This window comes from Mirounga angustirostris, unplaced genomic scaffold, assembly GCF_029215605.1.
Source record: "Mirounga angustirostris isolate CCGP_5_RB_7025 unplaced genomic scaffold, mMirAng1.0.hap1 SCAF_1, whole genome shotgun sequence".
NCBI lineage: Eukaryota > Metazoa > Chordata > Mammalia > Carnivora > Phocidae > Mirounga > Mirounga angustirostris.
In genome coordinates this window covers 198,309,509-198,324,810 of record NW_026991709.1, presented here as the reverse complement: position 1 = coordinate 198,324,810, position 15,302 = coordinate 198,309,509, and the positions used below count along the sequence as shown (strand labels likewise).

General features: G+C 57.8%; 1 protein-coding gene across 1 annotated transcript; it reads left to right on the top strand.

Moving 5' to 3' along the window:
• Positions 1-1,348: 1,348 nt before the first annotated feature.
• On the top strand, positions 1,349-15,266 carry P4HTM (prolyl 4-hydroxylase, transmembrane). Its single transcript, XM_045862457.3, has 9 exons — positions 1,349-1,712; positions 1,918-1,999; positions 10,278-10,468; positions 11,312-11,408; positions 12,283-12,445; positions 12,997-13,182; positions 13,897-13,987; positions 14,194-14,317; positions 14,834-15,266. The coding sequence occupies exons 1-9, from the start codon at positions 1,374-1,376 to the stop codon at positions 15,052-15,054; spliced, it is 1,494 nt and encodes a 497-aa protein (XP_045718413.1). The 5' UTR covers positions 1,349-1,373; the 3' UTR covers positions 15,055-15,266.
• The last annotated feature ends 36 nt before the right edge of the window (positions 15,267-15,302 follow it).

The following is a 15,302-nucleotide window of genomic DNA, read 5'->3' as shown; positions in this document are numbered from 1 at the left end:
TCGTATCCTAAGGAGATTGACAAGATTGTCCCTGAGGGTGGCTGGATGAGTGGAGGCACCCATATGCTTGGGCATCGGTGAAACCTGCCATTGTGCGTAGAATCTCTGAGAGAAGGAGGTGGGCCTACATTTGGAGCCCCTGGCCTGCTCGGGGGAGACCAGAAAATGCAGACTCCACTTTTCTGGAAGAAAACAGGTGGGAGAGGGGCTTGTTCACAGGGTAAAGGGAAAACCACTAGTGAGACCTGACTCAGTGGTGCTGCTCTTGTCTGCCTGTCCCCCTGGAGGGGTCGGCTTCTGCCCTGGGGCCTGTGCATCTCTGCCTGAGGATAATCCAGCCCTAGAAGAGCAGGGAGCATGAAAATGCCCAGGATTTGGCACTTGGCCACTGGTATGTCCTCCTACCTCCATACCTGGTGATGATCGGAGTTTCTTTCCTCTGAGGAGACTACAGCCACACCATCCTGAATGCGCCCAATCTTGTCTACTTTTCCTCGGAGGCAATGGTGTCTCAATTACAGAAAAGTCCCTTTCTCACAGAAAAGTGCCTTTCTCCCTCTTTCCCTGTGCCAGCTTTGAGGCAAGAAATGTTTCTGTGCACCAGAGCACCTGAATACCTGCTTGTTCCTGCAGGTTGTTGTTAGGGGTTTGAACTTCCTGGTGCCAGGGCTCCTCCAGGAAGCCCTCTCTGACCACTACAGACTGGATCCCACGTCTGGATCCACGTCCGTCTACGCACGTATGCGACCTTGAACATCAGGCAGCTTCTTCCCAAGGCCTGACTCCTATAGGCCTCCCTGTGAGGTCCACCGACCTCAGAGCAGAACCCCAAGGCATTCTTGGCCTTCTAAGCTGGCGAACGACAGTGCCGAAAGCTGTGGGTCCTACACCATCACATGCGCAGTCGTCGGCCTCCGCGGCGCCCCCAAACCGCCGCATTATTGAGTCATCTTTTGGCACAGCTTCGTCGCTATCACCCCACTCCCGGGAGTGAAGAGAGAAGCGCATCTTAACCAGGGGACGGAGAAACTACTAATGGGGTTTCCTTTAATGGTGCCGCTCTTGTGCGCCTCTGCATTGCGGTGGGGGCGAGGGTCGGCTTCTGCCCTGGGGACTGTGCATCTCCTCCTGACAGTAACCCACCCCGGGAAGAGAAACTCCAGCGTGGGCCGGGGTCCAGGGCGCAAGGGAGACCAAGCGCCGCGCAGGGGCTGGCGCGGGCGGCTCCCGCGGGTGCAGCATCCCCAGGCACGGTCTCCTAGAGACCGCGGCGCGCGCGGGCTCCGGGGCGGTTGTCCAGGCGACGGCGCGGCGCGGCGCGGCGCGGGCATCCCCGCGGCCCCTCCCCTGGGCGTGCGCGCGACCGGGGCGCCATGGCGGCGGCGGTGGCGGCGGCGGCCCCGAGGCCGGAGGCCGCGAGTCCGCAGTGGGCGCCGCCTGGACACGAGCGGGCCCGCGCTGCGGCCGGGCTGGGCGACTGCGAGGACGCACCGGTCCGGCCGCTGTGCAAGCCCCGCGGCATCTGCTCGCGCGCCTACTTCCTGGTGCTGATGGTGTTCGTGCACCTGTACCTGGGCAACGTGCTGGCGCTGCTGCTCTTCGTGCACTACAGCAACGGCGACGAGAGCAGCGACCCCGGGCCCCAGCGCCGCGCCCAGGGCCCCGGGCCCGCGCCGACCCTGGGTCCCCTCACCCGGCTCGAGGGCATCAAGGTGAGGACTTCCGTCTCGCCGCGCTCCAGGCCCTGCACGGCGAACCCGTGACGGCCGCCGCGCAGCCCACGACCTCCACGCTGCTCCCTGCGTCGTCTGCCCCGCGCGCCCCTCCCGCTCGTCGCGCTCGGGGCCCGGGTGCCTGTACCCTCCTTGGGTGGCGCGGCCTGGGGCCCGAGCTGCCCGCAGTGCCCCTTTCCCTTAGGTGGGGCACGAGCGGAAGGTCCAGCTGGTCGCCGACAGGGATCACTTCATCCGAACCCTCAGCCTCAAGCCGCTGCTCTTTGGTAAGTCAGCTGGGCGCTCTTGGGAAGGGCCAGGGGCTGCGGTTTGGGGGGCGCCTGGAGGCTCGTTTTGGCCACGTGACTTCTGTTTTGAAAATGGCTGCTTCAGAGTAGCTCTTATCACCCAAAGGTTTCCCACAGTGAAGTACCAACCCCCACCTCTATAATAGGGTCACCGGGTGACCTTTCCACACTCCCCTCTCTGACCCCTACTCTGCAGCTGATCCTTCCATTACAGGGCTGGGCAACGTGACCCTGAGGCGATTGTCTAAACACTTCACTGAAACCATCTTTGGGCACTTCCTGCCATCATTAATTCTGTCACATTCTAGAATTGGGGGAGGGTGGGAAAGACTGATAACCAGGTCCTAGCTGATCTCAGGGCCTCCGAGGAGGAATCTCACTCCCAACGTGGACCCTGTGGTCTGATGAGGCTTCTTAGGATGGAGTTGTGTTCTGCCATAAGTAGGCAAAACCTTCCAGTGTGACCTCATTTGGAATCAGCATCATAAGCTCACATTTTCTGAGCTCTGGTTATGTGCTAGGCTTCATGTGATGGTTTCAATGAATTCTTACAACCCCTCTGTGAGGTGGGTGTGGATCCCACCCTCAGGTTACTGGGTGGGAAAGTGAGACGCCGGGAGCTGGGGTTGGTTGGCCAGACTCATACAGCTAGTTCAGGGGTGAAGCTAGGATTAGAAACCAGGCAGCCTGCCTCTAGAGCATGTACTCTATAGCCAACATGCTAGCTGAGAAGACTCTTGAAGTCCTTCAAAGACCACCAGTGCCAGCAAGGTGGCCAGACTCATGACCTTGTCCAGGATAGGTTTTCCCACCCAGCCCTGGGTACCCAGTCTCAGTGATACACTTAACTGCAGACCTGGGGCTGTTCCTGCCTGCTGGGGGATGATGCAGGTTAGGGGCTTTAAGGAGGGGGCTAGGGACCAAAGCAGAGCATTTGAGCACATGCCATTACCCCTGGGGCAGAGGACCCTGGTTGAGAATTATGCCTAGACCTATGAGAACAATTTCATATGCATACAGTCTAAGGGGAAATAAGTTATGTCGGTCCTGTTGTGGGAGGGACCCTAAAAGGCTATTGTTACTATTATTATTACTACTGCATAAGGTTGGAGTCTGTGCCAAGCGCTATTTTAAGTGCTGGGAACATAGCACTGAACAAAATAGGAAAAAACAAACAAACCAAAAAACAAGAATACAGACACACCTAAAGCTGACATTCAAATAAGGAGACAGACAATAAACAAATACATATGGCATGTCAGATGGTGATAAATGATTGCAGACAGATAAGGCAGAATTTCAACTGGGGTTGAAACTCTTAATAGGGTGACCAAGATAGGCCTCCCTGTGAAAGATATTTGAGCAAAGACCTCGGAGCTATGGGATCAAGCCAGGGCTGTCAAGAAAGGGTGATCCAGGCAAAGGGAACAACACTCACCCCTTTGCTGCCACACTGACATGAACAGACATGTCTGAAGGGGTTGTTCTCAGCCTTCTTGGGACCTGCATGCACTTAATTCAGATGTATGTCAGGTTAAATGAACCCATAACTGTACCCCTCACCCCCTAACATGCAGCTGTTGCATCAAAGTCCTACAATGCAGAGAATGAGAAATCCAAACCCCATAAATGTAGGAAGCAGGAGAGATCTGATGCAAGGTAAACTGGTTCTGGTTAAGCCATCAGATGGGTCTGTGTATCCGCAAATTACGAAGGGCATGGCTGGGAGAATTGGACGGCTCCAGCTGCAGCAAGAACCTCCAGCTGTGGCCCCCATTTTCTCCCAACTCTTACATTGACTTTGAGTCTGCTGGTGGACGGTGTCCCAGGTTTTACCCAGGAAGTCCTAGGGCTTGCTCCTTGGTGAAACGAGGTGAGCCATATGAAGAAGAGATCAGTGATTATAGGAAGTCCCCTTGTGAGGCAGGGAAAGCACAGGGGAGAGGATGTCAGAGGGGGGGCAGTTACTGAATGCTATGGTGTTGGATGGATCCAAAGAAGGAAGCCTTACCTCAAGAAGAAGCAGTGTCTGTCTTCTGTACCTGCCCGTTTATTCATCTACTGTCACCCCAAAAAGGCAGGAGGGCCCAAGGAGAATGGGCCTGCTGTGGGCTCTACCACCTCTGCCTTGCTGCTCTTGGCTCCAAACCTGTGACCCTCAGCCTCAGGGACCCAAGATGCCAGGGCTTGAGGGGTGGGTGTTCAGGATGTAAGCTGGGGCAAGGGGATTGGGTTCTACCCCAGAGTGCCCCATCTCCAGGGGAGGGAGCCCCACCACTTCCTGGGGAAGACCTCGTGCAACTTCCAGTCTCTCCCTCTGGGAAACATTTTCCTGTTTCCCACCTTTGTCCCTAGAGACCTGGGGCAAGTGGGACCTGGGCCACCAAGGTCCCACTCTGAGTTCTTGGCATAATACCTACTTGACTGTGGTAGGCATTTCACAAGGATTTGGACCATCAGAAGTCAGCTGAGGACTTTGTCCTGTTCAGTTCAGAAGGGAGGTGTTCCAGTTTTGAGTCATTATCATTTCTCTGGGGACATTGCTGCCTTTCATGGCTCCCCTCTCCTTCCATCCCACCCTACCCCTATTCTGTGTCTAAACAGATCAGTCTTACCCCCCCTTCCTTAAAAGTCTCCAAGATCCCCACTTCACCTCTCAGTGTCATTTGGTGGTGCCCTCATCTCCTGCTGCCCCTTCCTCACTCCCTGCTGTCCCCAAGCTCATGCTGCCTTGGGGCCTTTGTACGTGCTGTGCCCTCCACCAGAAAGCTCAGACCTGGCTCTTCCCACAGAGGGTGCCTTCCTCTCCATTGGGCCTCTGCGCACACATCCCCTCCTCAGAGACCTCTCTTGACCTCAAACTGGTCTTTTTTTTTTTTTTTAAAGATTTTATTCATTTATTTGAGACAGAGAGAATGAGAGAGAGCATGAGAGGGAGGAGGGTCAGAGGGAGAAGCAGACTCCCTGCCGAGCAGGGAGCCCGATGCGGGACTCAATCCCGGGACTCCAGGATCATGACCTGAGCCGAAGGCAGTCGCTTAACCAACTGAGCCACCCAGGCGCCCCTCAAACTGGTCTTAAGAGGTTCCCAGACACCCTTGCATCAGCCTGCTTGGTTTTCTTCTCGGCACTTAGCATCACTGGAGACTATCTTCTCTATTTGTCATCTGTACCTCTGCCCCTAAAGGGGAGCTGCATGCGGGAGAGGCCTGATTTGTGCTGGCAGTGTAGTCAGCAGCCGGAGTCGTGTCCACTGCTGGTCATTACTGGCTGGCTGGAGGGATTTACTGGGCACTCAGCCAGACCAGCACCTGTCTGCTTGCTCAAGAGTGACCTCCCACCACCCTGGCCCCCTGATTTGGCATTCCCTTCAAGAGCCACAGGGGGCACTTCCAGAAGGCCAACAAGAGTTTTGGCCCATTTTTGTAACTGTTTAAGGTCAATGAGTAACTGACACCAATACACAAAACAATTTATCTTAAAACCATGACTGCTTTATCATAGGATTTCCAAGTCAGCTCAAGAAAATAATTAGGCAGTTATTTAAGGCGACTGTATTCTTGACAAACACTGGAGGCCCAGAAATAGGGAAAAAACTGTGTGTGTGTATATAAGATCAGGTTTGTAAGCAGCTCAATGCAGTTTTCTGTATGGATTTCTCCCCACTCCCTTTGCTCTTCCATGGGCCTGCAGCTTGGTGGAACTGTGGGCTCAGTAAAGGTCAGGCAGATAAAACTGAGTCTGTGGGGCTTGACAAGCAGCACCCTGCCCAGGATGAGCATAGCCTGAGGCTTTGCACCTGCCCTGAGACAGCTTGGGCTGCTAGGGCTTGTGGGCATTAGCCAGGCTGTCATCCCAGGCCTGGGAAGGACAGAAGGACAGAAAGGTGGTCTTGCCTACCCAGCACACACTCCCCTGCCAGGGACCCAGTCTCCTTCGTGTCTGGGCAGAGCACTGTAGTTCAGGAAGGGGCCCCTTAGCTGTGACCACAGAAGTGGGCTTCTGCCCTGCTTGGGCCCTTCCTGGGGTTTCTCTGGACTCTGGTCTGCAAATATCCATGAAGGGCAGCAGATAGAGGGTTTTATGTATGTCCAGGGCGGCACGGGCTCTCCCTGCCTGTATTAACCCCTATTCTGGGCATTGGTGATGGTGCCACCTGCGCACAGCCAACTGCAGATGTCGGTGGCCTTGGCTCCAAACATAGGCCGTGGTTACCAGCAGCCGGGGGCCCTGCACCTCCCCACTTAGCACGTAGGTCCCAGCATGCCTTCCTCGCAAGAGGTTGTGCACACACGTGGCATCCAGCTGCAGCCAGCGACGCAGAGTAGGGGCCAGTTCCACGGCAGGCAGTGGGCCCGCCTTCAGCACCTCTAGCCGGGAGTCCAGGTGGCAGTCTGAGAGACCAAAGGATGACCCGTTGCATCGGGAGAGCCTAACCTTCACTGCTGAATGGGATCAGAGGAGTGGGGTGATGCGCAGGGCCTCGAGGAGTAACCCCATCCCCTCCACCTGCTGAACCACACCCTCTTTGATGCCCTGCTCTTAATCGGGGTCCTAGAGAAGGGCTGAAGTCCTGGCTGCCACCCTCCTAGGCAGATTTGTTAGGTGTGTTGTTTTAGCAATGCCACGCTTATTAAAGGCATTTATTTTGTGGCTCTAACCAGGTATATAGCATTTGAGTGCTCCCTCTTTCATTTTTCTTACACCGAGCTGGGAGCTGGGATGGAGGCACTTGTGAGGTGGGTGTAAGGGGTGCTGGACGCTAGGGGCTCACCAAAGTCGCTGGCACAGAGCGCGTCCAGGACCTCCTTGGACGAGCGGGCGTCCTGCAACTCACAGTCCCTGCAGCTGGCCTGCGGCACTGGAGGGGAGGGGCCGAGTGAGGCTCCGCCGGGAGCCAGTGGGGGAGGGGCCGCCAGCGCGGGGGGGGGGGCCCTCCCGCTGGTCCCCGGTTCTTGCCCCTTTCTGAGACCCGCTGCTGTGGCCGCTCCCTTGTCTCCCCTACCAGAGAGACCCGTGGGCCGGGCCCTGCGGGCAGTGGCTTGGTAGGGTGGGGAGCTGCCGGTGGGCCGGGCCTGGCAGCCGTGCGGGGACTCACGTGGGCGGCCCAGGCGGGAGCCGTTGGAGAGAGCCGCGACGCAGAGCCCGTGGCCGGCGGGGAAGCGGCCGCAGTGCAGGATGGCCGGCCAGGGGTAGCCGTAGCAGGCCATGATGGGCGCACAGCTGGCCTGCACGGCCTCACACAGGCTGCGGCACGGGTAGATGACCCTGCGGAGGGGGGGAGGCGGGGAGGATGGAAGGATCGGGGCGACAGGGCTCTCAGGACCGGGCTTCCTGGACTCCGGGTTGGGCTCCCCTCCCTCCTTCCCGCTCCTCCCCCCACCCTGCGCCCCCCGCAGCTCCCAGTACAGAGGCGCAGCCTGGGACTCCGCGGTTGCTGGGCAACGACACCTGGTCACCTAGCAACAGCTCTCAGCCCGGCTTGCCTCCAGCCCAGCGCTTCGGTCTTACAGCCCCCACCGTCCTCGCGTGGCCCGGGCTGCTTTCCGGCTTCCCAGCGCACCTCCCCTCCAGCTTGGGCGAACGTCCAGTGCCCTGGAGAGGGGTGTATGTGAAGCGCCCTGCGCTCTGGGCCTTCACTCCCCATCTTGGAGGGAGAAAGCAGAGCCCTCCCTCTTGTCCTGAAAGGCCTGTGGGAGACTGCAGTTTCTGGCCAGGGCTGGGGTTGGCAAAGAGCAGAGGCCCGGTCATTGGATTCTGAAAGAGCCCATTCTCGGTGCCACTGGCATGGTCACCCTGAGGCTCTGGGACAGTCCCTCACTCTGCAAAGGAGGAACTGAAGGAGCTGTTGTTCCCGGGGTAGGTTAGGCTGGAGAAGGGGAAGCAGCCTTGCAATCTCTGGGCTCAGAGAAAAGGCCCTCGGATGAGCTCCATCTCTTGCCAGGATCCCTTGGGCAGACATTTCCACACCTCACTGGAGAGGGGCTTCCAGCCCCCCAGCCCAAAGCAGCCTACCCATTTGCCATACCTTGACATTCAAGAGCCCTTGATGCCAACAATGCTCACCATTGATGGTCTCCTGCTTATGTCTCCTCTGTCCCATGGGCACCTGCTCCCCTGGGCCAGGAACACCCTGACAGGACAATCCTTCATTTCCCTCCCCACCCCTGTCGGCCCTCAGCACTGAGAGGTACACACACAGCAATGGTTAGTGAACGGGCCTTGGCAGAGGAAAGGCCACCCCCTCCCCTCCTCACCTAGGAGCCCCTGCCCTACCTGTCGAGGCACACAGGGGCAAAGAGGGAGCAGAGGAAGAGGCGGGCATCAGGGTGGCACTCCCTGGCCAGCAGGGGCAGCCAGCTGACTGACTGCTGGAGAGCCTCAGCCGCTGTATCATGATCCAGCAAGTTGGGCAGCCGCATCTCTGTGTAGCCAATGTCGTGGCACAGGGCCATGGCTTGGGGAATGGGCATGCACCGTGTGGGGCCCCGGGGGGGCCCTGCCCCACTGCCCCCCAGCAGCACCACCAGCACCGCTAACAGCCACAGCCCCTGGTCCATCACCTGCTTTGTCTGCCTTGGTCTTAATGGGCTGAGGCCGAGGCCTATATAGGTCTGTACCCACACCCCAGGAGCCAGTGTTTGTGCAGGTCCCAGGGCGGGGACCCATCTGGTTAGGCCCCAGTGTGCGAGCCTGGGCCATTTGCATTTCATTAGCACACTGCAGGGGCCTGTAGGGGTTGGCGGCATCTTTGGGCCTGCGGATTACCAGCACTTAATAAACTGAAGAAACCTGGGCCTGTGTTTTTTCTTTTTCTGGTTTACTTTTCTTGTTTGTTTATTTGTTTTTTTTAAGCTACCAGGAGGTGACTGTTGATTAGCAGTTTGGTCTAACCCATTGTCCAGAGCCGCGCCCCCCTCCCCCCACAGTGGATGGCTCACACCCTTTCTGGGCTTGCCGGGTTGGGGGTCAAGCAGGCCTGGGTGGGGGCCTTTATCCTACCCTCAGTGTCATCACATCTGGGTCATCTATCCAGGGAAGCTGAATGTGGTCTTGAGCATGGACTCTGGAATACAACAGCCCCGGAGGCCCCGGGCAAGTCGCTCACGTCTCTGTGCCTGCCATGCGTCATGGATAAGAAAGGCAAATTGAGAGGGCCCGGCTTTCTAGGGTGAGTGTAGGGATTAAGGAGCCGATGATGTGCTTAGGACAGGACACAGAATCTGTGCCACCTTAGTGTGATCTGCTGTGATAACCACTAGAAACCTTTCCAGTCCTGGCTCTGAGCAGCCATTTTCCTTCCTCTTGGCAATGCCTGGACCTTAACGCTGGGAGTATAACCCAGAGAGGTGGTAGACAGCTCTGCAGTTCTGAGGGGTCACTGTCGCAGTGGGGCCCTGCCTCCAGTCAGTTCCTCTGTGGGCCTCTTGGTCCCCATCTAACGAAGTCCTCTCTCCCAGGAAGGAGGGAAGGAAGCAGGGCCCACGCTCCTGTCTACGAGTGCCTGGGACCATTGGGATGTGAGCTCCCCAGGTGTGAGACTCACTTTCCAGCTTGACCAAGCTGCTTGTGGAGCTGGTGTGGGGGCATCCAGCCCCTGGAGCCAAGCCCTAGGCCTGCCTGGCCTTTACTCGGACTTAGAGGCATGATGTTCAGTGTACATTTGTTCCCAAAGCAAAGGACACCTGGGGCATCTTCTCAGCATCTGCCAAAAACCTAAGAGACCTCCACTGACGGACGTGCCAGCACTGGGCCACTCAGCCTTGGGCAGATGGTCAGCGCCCACTTGTGCAGGAGAGTGGAGGGCAAGGACTGGCCTACAGCACTGAATGTTCTACACTTTGTATTTGAACAATCCTGAAAAGCAAAAATGAAAGCAAAACCCAGTCGCCATCACCCCACTTTAAAATATGTACCCAATCAGAAGTGGAGGTCAACCCTCTGGCCTTCAGTCCCACCCCAAGGTGGCTGAGCCCCTGCTCAGCTGAGCTCTAGCAAGCGTCCCAGGGCTCCCCTGGGAAATGTGTGCTCTTGGCATCAAAGAAAAAAAGCCCCACATTCCAAATGCTAGCCAACCTATGCAGGACAACTCAATCCTGGGGTCAGAGTCCAGTGTAGAGGCAGAGGGGTGTGTGAAGTCTCGACCTGGGGACCACCAGGGGAAAGGAGTACCCCAGGAGCTCTGCAGAGAAGAAGGCACTGGTTGAATCGGTGCCCTAGCTCAGTCCTTGGCCTCACCCACCTCCTCTTCTGGCAGAAATCCCTGGCTTCCTGAGTGATGAGGAGTGTCGGCTCATCATCCACCTGGCCCAGATGAAGGGGTTACAGCGCAGCCAGATTCTGCCCACTGAAGAATACGAGGAGGCAATGGGCACAATGCAGGTCAGCCAGCTGGACCTCTTCCGGCTGCTGGACCAGAACCGTGATGGTCGCCTGCAGCTCCGTGAGGTTGGGATCCTGGGGCCTGGAGTAGACCCAGGGTGGGAGTGCCTAGAATTGTCTTTCTGGTGGCCTGCTCAGCCCTGGCCCCAAGAGTTAGGTGCCATCTCAGATCAGCTGGGGCATGCCCGGTTCCAGGGTCCCCCCTTATCCTTCCCTGGAGAGCCCCTTGCTGCCTTGGGAACCCCAGAAGGTAGCAGGAGAATCCCCCTGGGGGTGATGACATTTATTATCACAATTCCTGGGTGGTGTGCCATCTGTGGTCTGGGTTCCTTGCTGCCATGGCTGGGGACCCCACAGAACTCATGGTAGGTCTGAGGGTAGCCAGAAGTCTGCATTTCTCTTTTATATGCCTCTCACACCAGGCTTCTGACAGAGGTCTTGGCAGGGTGTAGGGTCCCTTGCCTTGACAGAGTGGCCCACTGAGCCTGGTCTTCTTGACAAGCCTGGTGGTCATGCCCTGGCCAGGCCTCCCCTTGATGCCTGTTCCCTGTTCACACCCAGGCCTTGGCCTCCCCCATCTAACCTGGCGTATCTGAGTGGGTCATAGTCCTGTCTTCCTCCAACCAGCTGACAGTGCTGGCCATGAAGGCCACAGTCCCAACAGGACCAGGAATGCCTATGGCCCACAGGTCTCTCAGCTGTCTTCCTGGCCACCTCCCCAGATGCCTATGGGCCTCTCTCTGCCTACCCTCCCTTCAGCTCAGGGACCTCAGGCTCTGTCCTGTGTCCTCACCCATTACCCCATCACCTGAACCCTTAGCCCTTACAGCAAGAACTGGGTGGCTGTCTATGCTCTGGTGGCTCTCCATCATTGGGGCCACTCTACTGAGGGACCATCTTGTGCTTCAGGTCCTGGCCCAGACTCGCCTGGGAAATGGACGGTGGATGACTCCAGAGAACATTCAGGAGATGTACTCTGCGATCAAGGCTGACCCTGATGGTGATGGTGAGCTCATACCTCGCCACAGTTCTGTCCCTGTGAGCCTCCTGCCCCCTGTATACCCAGCTTCTAGAGCAGCCAGAGATGAGGAAGTGAGGATGCAGCCTTTCCCTCACTCCTGGGCAGTAGGCTGGGTCCTCCCATTCGCCTTGGTGACAGTCTAGAGGGCAGTTCTTGGAGGCCCTTTTGACCTCAACAGGTAGTCTGGGCTCCAGGAGGGGAGTTGCCGGTTGGCAGAGGGCTGGTGAGGCCAGCTTGAGCTTGGCTGTTCACCCTGTTTCATCTACCTCTTTCCAGGCAGGCACGGGGTCTTCCCCAGAAGACGCCCTCTCTGGTCTAAGATCTTGCTTGCCTTCCTCATGCCCACCTCGAGTCATGCTAACTGCTGGGGTGCTGGAGGTGGTTTGGGTTTGGGTAGGGGAGCTGTCATGCAAGTACCCCCCCCTTTGGTAATAATTCCCAGGGCGTTATTGAGGTATAGTCATCACTCACATGCCCAAGTTCTGGGCGAAATGGGGAAGGTACAACAGTGAAATAGAACTCGGAAGAATGGTCCTGTGGCTGGTGAACCCAGAGTGAAGGATCTGGCCAAGACCTGTGGCTGGAGGGGCATCATGCTGCTACTGCCCCTATGTACAGAGCTGGTGACAGGCCTACAGGCCTTGAGTGTTCCCCACCCTCAGAGAAATCTGGGCCAAACAATGGAAGGTTTCTCCCTTAGGAGTGTCTGAGTGACTGAGTTGGTTAAGCGTCCAGGTTGGGGGACAGGTGCACATGGCCCTCCGGTGGCTGAGGCCAGGGGTAGGTAGGATGCTGCAGCCTGCCCCTGAGGCCTCCTCACACGGGCTTGGTGGGCACGGATGATGGGTGCCCTGCACAGGAGTGCTGAGCCTGCAGGAGTTCTCCGACATGGACCTTCGGGACTTCCACAAGTACATGAGGAGCCACAAGGCGGCATCCAGCGAGCTGGTGCGGAACAGCCACCACACGTGGCTCTACCAGGGTGAAGGTGCCCACCACGTCATGCGTGCCATCCGCCAGAGGTGAGCACCTCAGCAGGAGCCAGCCATGTGGGGCCCTCGCCAAGAGGACAGGCTTAATTAGCCAACTCCGGATTAAGTTCTACTTGTTAGACCAGGATTAGGACCCATTAAGAGACAGGCAGTTAACAAAGGCAAATTAATCCTCATTGTGGGCAAACGATATACATTTGGGATTAGAAATAGATTGGAATGTTTTTTTTTTGCGAGTTACAGAAATGACTTCTTATCTCTATCCACAGGACCCCCTGCCCCTGAGCAGCCAGGGGTTTTAGATAAGCAATCTCCTTCCTGGAGGGAGTGATCCCCACTCCCAACTTAGTGGAAATCTCACCTTCCCCACCCAGTGTGGTCTCTGGCATCCAGGGAGAAGGGCTCATGAGTAACCCCTTCCTGCTTCTACAGGGCCAGTTGCCGGGGGTGGGGGTGGGGGGGGGGCTCGGGGCTTCCAGGGCAGGTGGGCAGGGGCAGAGCTTGTGGCAGGTCTGGGGTCTGGCTTCTTCAGAGTGCCACCTTGCATGGGACTGCCCAGCTGAATGCCTGCTGCCCACCAGGGTGCTACGCCTCACCCGCCTGTCACCTGAAATCGTGGAGCTCAGCGAGCCCCTGCAGGTTGTGCGGTATGGAGAGGGAGGCCACTACCATGCCCATGTGGACAGCGGGCCTGTGTACCCAGAGACCATCTGCTCCCATACCAAGCTGGTAGCCAATGAGTCTGTACCCTTCGAGACCTCCTGCCGGCAAGTACCTCCCACCCGGGGTGGCCTTCAACTCCCAGACCAGGCATTCCCGGGACATAAACACAGCCCTGCCCTAACAGTGTGCTCCTGTATGGGGCCAGGAGAGTACTGGGCCATCCTGGTTGAGGATACCCCATCTCTCTTCCCAGTTTGTTTACCAAGTGGCAGGAAAGGGGTGGCCAAACTAAGGTACCCACAGACACTGACACTTGCCCCCCGAGTGCTGAGGCAAGGGGCAAGGCTGGGTCTCCAGGTTTTTTGGCGCCCCCTCCTCTGGATCTTGATTCGCCTCCACTGCTGGAGGCCTCGGCTTCTCCCTTTGAAGCTGTGTCCCCCTCCCCTGCTCAGGCTGGGAGGCAGGTCTCTTCTCTTCATGTGACTGCTCTGAGTCAGCCCCTTCTACTCCCGGCCAGCCCTTCTGTGCTGTTCTGCCGGGCCCGGCTGTGCTGCTTCTGTTAGCCTGCCTTTCCCAGCCAGCCACATAATTTAGCCAAGTGCACCTGTGATCTTGGTCACACAAAATATCGTGATACACAGAAGGAGACTGGGTTTGTGGGAGGAAGGACAGGCTAGGAACATCTTGGCACTGACCTGCAGTGTTGTCACTGATCTCGGCCTGCCGTTCTGGCCCTTGGGAACCTGGGCAGCTTATCCTGCCCATAGGTAAGCCCGTGGGAGTGTCCACAACTGCTCAACGGGCCCCCTGCCTTACAGCTACATGACAGTGCTGTTTTATTTGAACAACGTCACCGGTGGGGGCGAGACTGTCTTCCCTGTAGCAGACAACAGAACCTACGATGAAATGGTAAGGGCCAACCAGGCTGTTACTCTGGTGGGATGGCAGGGCCTTGGGCAATCATAGTACATACTCCTCCAGACCTGGGATGATGGGCCCAAGTGATCCCCTGGGCACTTCTGACTGGTTTCCCTCTGGCCACTTTTGGCTGCCTGGCCTTGGCTCTTGGCCATACAGCGGGGGTTTTGAAAACCCCACCATCCTGCTGCCCACAGAGTCTGATTCAGGATGATGTTGATCTCCGTGATACTCGGAGGCACTGTGACAAGGGGAACCTGCGTGTCAAGCCCCAGCAGGGCACAGCAGTCTTCTGGTACAACTACCTGCCTGATGGACAAGGTGAGGGCCTGTGACCAGGCCAAGGGTGCCTTGAGGGAAGCTTCCCTTTAACCAGCCCAGAGACCACCCCCCCCCCGCCCCCCGCACCGGAGGGATGTTTCCAGCACCCCTACAAATGTTTTTCTGCCCCTGGTGCCTCCTAAACATCATCCTCAGTGACTTCAGCGGCCTGCACCTGTGTAGCCTCTTGGGTTATCTTGACCTCTGTGATTGATTCCCTGATGCTCCAGCCTTCCAGCTCACTGGGGCTGGGACACGTCTGTCACCAACCCAGGCTGCGGACAGGTCTGGCAGTAAGTAAGCTGGTTTCAGAAGACCAGGAGTGTTGTCAGTGCGTTAGTTGGAGAGAGATGCTGAGCCCCACATGGAGTCCGTGGGGCCAGATTTTGCCACCTATGTGTGCACGGCTGGGCCCACCCTGGCCATGCCCTTGGCCTATATGAGGTCAAGCTCAGGTCAACGCCGCCTGGAGTCCCTCTGGTCACCTTCCTTGCTCACACCATCCTCCTCTCCTAGGTTGGGTGGGCGACGTGGACGACTACTCGCTGCACGGGGGCTGCCTGGTCACAAGCGGCACTAAGTGGATCGCCAACAACTGGATCAATGTGGACCCCAGCCGGGCGCGGCAGGCGCTATTCCAGCAGGAGATGGCGCGCCTGGCCCGCGAAGGTGGCACCGACTCCCAGCCAGAGTGGGCCCTGGACCGGGCCTACCGCGACGCGCGTGTGGAGCTCTGAGGGGAGTGCCGGCATCAGCCCCCAGTCCCAGGCCGCCCGCCGCCCCAGGTCGGGGGACCTGCCGTCCCCCTGTCCAGATGCCGGCCAAAGGCCTGGCCGATGTCTTGCCCCATCCCCGCCTCCAGCCGCGATTAGGGCACAGTTCCTATATTCGTGTTATTTATTGTGTACAGACCCATGCTGCCCCCTCAAATAAAACTACACGGCTTTGAGCCGCGGGGCCGAGAAGCCGCAGGTCGGGTCGGGGG

Excerpts from the sequence above, each read along its gene's own strand:
- P4HTM (XM_045862457.3), top strand. The coding sequence starts at position 1,374 with ATGGCGGCGGCGGTGGCGGCGGCGGCCCCGAGGCCGGAGGCCGCGAGT. Across the intron at positions 11,409-12,282 it reads GGCTGACCCTGATGGTGATG|GAGTGCTGAGCCTGCAGGAG; the intron begins GTGAGCTCATAC and ends TGCCCTGCACAG. Across the intron at positions 13,183-13,896 it reads CCCTTCGAGACCTCCTGCCG|CTACATGACAGTGCTGTTTT; the intron begins GCAAGTACCTCC and ends CCTGCCTTACAG.